Below are 6,142 nucleotides of genomic sequence, written 5' to 3'. Positions count from 1 at the left end.
GTTCATTAATCAGTGCTGAAATTTGAAAATATCTAGGTACACGTGTACAAGGTACAGCACAGCAGGCACCAGCTGTAGCTGTCTGCTAATCAGTGTTAAAAGCGTCTTTTGGAAAATAAAGAATCAGATTTTTTTATGTAGGTTCTTAAACCATAAACACATGTCTGGGTAGTTGAGTAAAAATCAATATATATGTACATATTTGAAAAAGTACATATACTTTTTCAAATATTTGCATTAGTTGAGTTAAAGTGTAAAGATTAAAATACTTAGATTTACCCGAGACGATATAAGAGAGGCAAACATAGTCAAAGTATTTTGAATTCTGCATGCAGATTTACGAAGCAGTGCAGATGGTGGTAGAAGTTTAACTTCCAAGGAGGAAAAAGTTTAAAAAGAAATCTTTTTAAAAATATAAATGTTGGTGATTCTATACAGACTGTTTTTTATGTTCCAGTGAGTGTTGACAGGTTAAAAGTTCATTTATACAATGCTTAACAAATTATTTAGAGCGCCACCATGTGATAATGACTTTAACAGCATGCACAATGTCTTTAATCAAAATGATAGTTTTAATTCTAATATTTAATCCATAAACTTTCACATTTCACATTTTACAAAAAAGCAGAAAAAATTAGCAGAAATTACTTTTTTGATTAATAAGCCAAATGAGTTATTTATTTGCTGCTAACAGAAAATAGGAGTAGATGTAGCAGTAGGCCTCACAAATTATTGTACTTTATTATAACAAAATGCTTTTGTCAGTGCAGTATAGATCTAACAGTGTCTCTGATTACACGAGTGCACAGCAACAATTGTCCTTTTTTTTGTGTCCAGATCTTTAAAGGAGAGCTGAATCACAGGACAACATGCTGTAAGTGCGACATGAAGAACGATTCCAGGAGCTTCTTTTGGATTCTGCCACTAATGGTGGAAGATTCAAGATATAAAACCTACAATGTGGTACTGAATTTTCTTTCATTAAAAGCAAGGGTATATATTTTCAAAATGTTAAGAGAGCAATCTGTTTTACATAAAATCTTCATGGTTTGCAGGAGCAAGGACTCGAAGCTTTCTTTGAGTTACAACAAGTATCTGGTGATGACCAGATATACTGCAGCCGCTGTGATGAAAAGCAAAATGCAAACATTGTGAGTGATGAATCTGATCTCTTAAAGTTTTTATCACAAAAGATGAATGCCTCTTGTTCATGTAGTTGTTTTTATGTTGTGTCCGAGAAATGGGAGATAACTCAACATCCAGATGTTCTGACCCTCCTGCTAAAGAGATTTACCTTTGACTACAAGCTGAGGTGCTACGTCAAGCTTCACTGCAAAGCTGATGTGCCTCAAACTTTACACATGGAGGTATTTAAGAGAGAACAGCAACAAGTTTTAACTTTTATCTTTTAAATTTAATGACTTTGTTTTATTTCCTTCTCTCCAGAAATGTACTTATGAGCTCTACGCCGTGGTTAACCACTTTGGCAGTCTCACAGGAGGACACTACACCGCAGAAATCAAATCATATGAAAATGGGCAGTGGTACTGCTTCAATGATGGACGTGTTGAAAGTGTAAGGGAGCATAATTTGACAAGTCCTCAGACAGTTAAGTGTTTAACAACATTAAGTCATTAATTTATTATTATTTTTCATTTTTCAGGTCAAACTATTTTTTGCTAAAGAAAACCCACTGAGGTAAACACTGATTTTGTTTAATGCCACATGAGGAATATTTCCTGAGCTGGAACCATGTAATGTCTGACATGAAGCAGCTGGAGTTCACATTATTCAGCTGGTTGACTTTTGACGATGTTTGATGGCGTCTTTCTCATAATTCCTCATAACAGGTCTTCTACAGCTTACATCCTCCTGTACAGGAAAGGTAAGTTTGCTTAAGATCACCTCTTATAATTTTTTAAAATTCATAATTATAATTTATTTAAAATGGTTAACCCACCGAGAAAAGAAAACTGTAATCTTTACCTTATGATATAAAGTGCATCGAGTCAACTGTTGTTGTGATTTGGAGACAAATAAATAACATTAAATTTGATTGAAATTGAAGGTGACATTATTTCACTAGACTTAGATGTAGTGCAAAGAGTGTAAAAATGTAAAAGTTGTCTTACTAGCATACTTAAGAAGTGTTTCCCAAAAGCTTGTAGATAAAAATAATATTAAGAGTATCTGAAGAATTATTTTTGACCTGTAGGAGGAGCCAAAACTGCATGCTTTAAAGAAGAACTGGTTGTTTTTGTTTCAGTTTTAAGTTCTTTCACTGTTTTGAAGAACACTAATGTACAAATCAGAAAATTAATCAGTAACACAAACTGATTTAACTGTTTTTTGCACAATTGATTGGACCGTTTGCCTAAAATATTAATTTCCTAAAAGCCAAATGTCACTTAATACAGCTTTTTTTTTTTTTTACGGAGTGCCAGTTGTTTTGCCACACACATATCAAACTGATGCAAAAATTATGACATTCATAATAAATGCCATGGGAGCAATAATCTCTTCTCCAAAGACAGATTAGTCATTGATCATTCTGTGTTTTACTAATCTTCCATTTTTATGTTTAAAGTTAGCAAAGAAGCTCCAAAGACTGATGGAAGTGATCACGACACTCAGTGTGCACATTCAGACGTCAAGGCTGAAGGAAGGAGTCATGAGACACACAGAGGGGACACTGCTTTTCCTCATTATCAACCAGAGAGATATAATGACAAAGGGAAGGACATTTTAAAGGGCTACAATGGTGATTTGCCAAAAAGCTGTCATGATGATGGAATTTTGGGAAAACTGATGAACTTTAATGGAGAACCGGATAAACAGCCAAACCAAAGAGCAGCACGGATAAACAAAACAACTGACAGTAGAATAAGAATTAAAGCAGTTGTGCAGTGGCTTGATTCAAATACAAAGGCACACATGTATCCTCATATCAGCAAAACAGAACATTTGAGAACACGGAAAATTTACGAGACTCAGCAAAACAGTAATTCCCAAAAGAAACGTCAGAAAGCACGGGACACTTTCTGGGAAGTTAGGGACGACATTGATACTGAGACTGGAACAAAAACAAGTAAACCAAGGAGTAGCCCAGGAAGAAATAGAGAGAAACCTGGAGAGACTAAAGCTGAGGAAAAGAAGAAGGAGGAACTAAAAGAAGCATCAACACGAGAAAACAGCAGGCCTGTTAGACGGGGAGGGAACGGTTCTGTCTCTGCTGCTGATAAAAGGATTTGTAGTTTTTACTGTTCTTCAGTCATGAACCCAACAAACTACTCCAAGAGTCACCGTACAATCAACGAAGCCTCTAATTATAAAAACTCAGTAAATGAGGGCAGAAATGTAAATACCTTAAACAGCAACAATATGAAAGAACAGCACATTGTTACTACAGACAGCAAACTCAAGACCAAACACAAGCAACAACAAACTGCAAGCGTGACAGAGAAAAAAAATCTAATAAAAGCGCCTTGGAGGTGATGTTGTTAATTGTGATCAGTAAACTGTGATCAGGAATGCATTTGTTTACCTTGTTACATGTCAATGTCTTTCTTATTTACTATTTATCTGCACATAGGTAATCATAGTTTTCCCATTTTGGGCCTCTACACATGTTCTCTGTAAATCCAAATAAATCACTAACAAACTGTGTATGTATTTAAAACGTTCAGTAAATTCTTTAATGCAGCGGTCCCCAACGCCCGGGCCACAGACCGGTACCAGTCCGTGAGTCTTTTGGTACCAGGCCACGAGAGTTGAGGCTCAGGTGTGAAATTTATGGTTTTCAGGGGTTTTATCGTTATTTTTTAATGTTTTATCATTAAGTCAGTTTCCTTGGGTCTTTTCCCGTGTGTTATGAATATTTCTTTTGGTACCAGTAATGGTTTTATTTTGTTGTATTTATCCGCGACAGCTCAGAGGCCGGTCCGTGAAAATATTGCCCGACGGGTCTGTGGTGCAAAAAAAAAGGGTTTGGGACCGTTGCTTTAATGACATTTTGTGCATTTGTGTTAGAAAAATTTACTTGCAGAAGATCTCAAACAAACATCTTTGTAATGTCGCCCTGAGAGGTCAGATGCATCACAACAACTGAAGGAGTGACAGAAACTCAAACATATGATGGACTGTGCTGAAAAAGTGAAAGATTCACTTGTGTCCAAGATAACTTGTGCGCTAACAACATGATTCACATGTGCTTTTTGGCATTTTTTGACATGTTTTTTCCAGCTTTGTGTCCATTCTGTTTTTTCTACCTCTGCTGTGGTTTGTCTGCTTTTTGCAGCATTTTCTATTAGCTGTCGTTTCCTTTGGGTTTAGTAAGTTTGACCTCTCAGGGCCACCATACTTTTCCCCACAGTCATTTAAGATGTTGAACATGGTACATGTTGTTTTATAATGCAACTGGTAAATAATATTTGCAGTGATTTTTAATGAGATGCGTGTTAAAGAGGAACAGCAGGTAAATAAACACGCCCTGCTCTCATCATAAACTGAGATATCAGTTTAGATTTCCAGTCAGGGAAACGTCTAATAAAGAATCACATTCACACACTTGGTAATTTAGGCTGTTACATGCTGAGTGCTGCACAGGAACTATAATGATGACCATAAACTCTAAGAATAAACTCAGTGATTAACCTTTTTATAGCAAACACTGTTAAATATTAAAAACTTTTTTTTAAAATATTTTAATTTACACTTTTGAGGAAACATCAATATATATTTGACAGTTTTTTTTAAAGAGGTGCTGATTGTAAAAGATAAGACGTCTCATGAGTAGCGACAAAAACAATTATCTAAATGAAAGTGAAAGTTTCGTGAGCCCTCTGATGAACCCAAAGAAGAAACTAAAGTGTCATTATTAGTTTCATCAACAGGCACTGCGAGAGCAAAACCAGGGGCACAGAAACCAGCACATAATGGGAAAGATCTACCAGGTTGTGGTTCATGGACTACGGGGAGAGAAGATGATGATTGACCTGTGCAACACTGACGAGCAGTTTCAGAACATGACAGTGAAACAGCTGAAGGAAAAAATAAGTCAGAGGCTTCCGGAGACCGCAGGTAAATGCACTGAGACATTAAGACTTCCATTACTTACATCATGTGACACCACGTAGCCCGTGGCTGATGAAGGCACTCACAGTAGCATTTAAAATGTTTTTCTTTTAGTAAACTGAAGAAACAAAAGTGAAAGTAGACTGCATTATGCACAACGACAAGCTTTTTTCTTTAACATTACTGTATTAGTATATTGCTCCGGCTCTGCTAGGTCTATTCAAGCAGCAGTTTTAGGTACTTTTCTTTAAAATATTGTAAAGGGAATAAATGAGATGAAGTAGAAGGATAAAGCACATATGTCTTGATGCATGCTCAATCATCCAGGTAAGTAAATCTCCAAAGGTTGATTCTGTTAATCTGAACGTAGTGTTTTCAGTGGGAGAAATGTTTTGTCACTCATCCAAGTGACTTCTTCAGTCTCAGCTGACTGCAGGTTTCCCAGTCTTATAAACAGTGCATTTGCATAATGACTGAAACCAGCTCAGTGAAGGAACAATGGGCTGGCCCATTGTTCCACTGAAAACACTACATCCAGATGAACTGGATCAACCTTTGGAGATAAAGCACATAATGTGGAAACTCAGTCTAGTAACAAGCAAGTCCAACTTTAAGTACATTACTTAATAGACCTGCAGAGTAGGTCTCTGCAGGAGCTGTATACCTCCAGGACACTGGGGCGTGGAGCTCGGATCACTACTGACCCTTCTCACCCTGGACACAGTCTGTTTGACCTGCTCCCCTCAGGCAGGAGGCTCCGGTCCGTCTGAATGTAGAACCTCTCGCCATAAGAACAGTTTCTTCCCCTCTGCTGTTGGACTCATGAACAATAACCATAAGACTGTTCCCAACACAAACACATGACTCTCTACTGTGTTCTCTGCATCTGCTCCATTTTTGCGCTGATCATCACCTGCATTTATGTATATATCTATTTGCTTAGCACTTTTAATTTTTATGTTTATTTAAGTGTTTGTTTTATAGTATGTTTTGCACTAAGTACCGAAGCAATTTCATAATGTTGTAAACCTTCACAACATCTGGCAATAAAACCCTTTCTGATTCTGTT

The 6,142-nt window shown here is 36.8% G+C and overlaps 1 protein-coding gene across 1 annotated transcript in view; it reads left to right on the top strand.

The window, feature by feature from the left end:
- Positions 1 to 3,796, top strand: part of LOC102303343 (ubiquitin carboxyl-terminal hydrolase 17-like protein D) — a gene marked incomplete in the record, with an annotated part of 6,136 nt that extends 2,340 nt beyond the window's left edge. The window contains 7 exon segments of the mRNA XM_005951752.3: positions 838 to 963; positions 1,056 to 1,151; positions 1,239 to 1,367; positions 1,447 to 1,575; positions 1,664 to 1,698; positions 1,851 to 1,885; positions 2,588 to 3,796. Coding sequence (XP_005951814.2) covers positions 838 to 963; positions 1,056 to 1,151; positions 1,239 to 1,367; positions 1,447 to 1,575; positions 1,664 to 1,698; positions 1,851 to 1,885; positions 2,588 to 3,495 — 1,458 coding nt within the window.
- Positions 3,797 to 6,142: the final 2,346 nt, after the last annotated feature.

The sequence above is a fragment of the Haplochromis burtoni genome, unplaced genomic scaffold (genome assembly GCF_018398535.1).
Source record: "Haplochromis burtoni strain Fernald_Lab_line unplaced genomic scaffold, NCSU_Asbu1 Contig_1033, whole genome shotgun sequence".
NCBI classification, from domain to species: Eukaryota; Metazoa; Chordata; class Actinopteri; order Cichliformes; family Cichlidae; genus Haplochromis; species Haplochromis burtoni.
The sequence above is the reverse complement of the archived record's forward strand: the minus strand, read 5'-3'. Positions and strand labels throughout refer to the sequence as shown.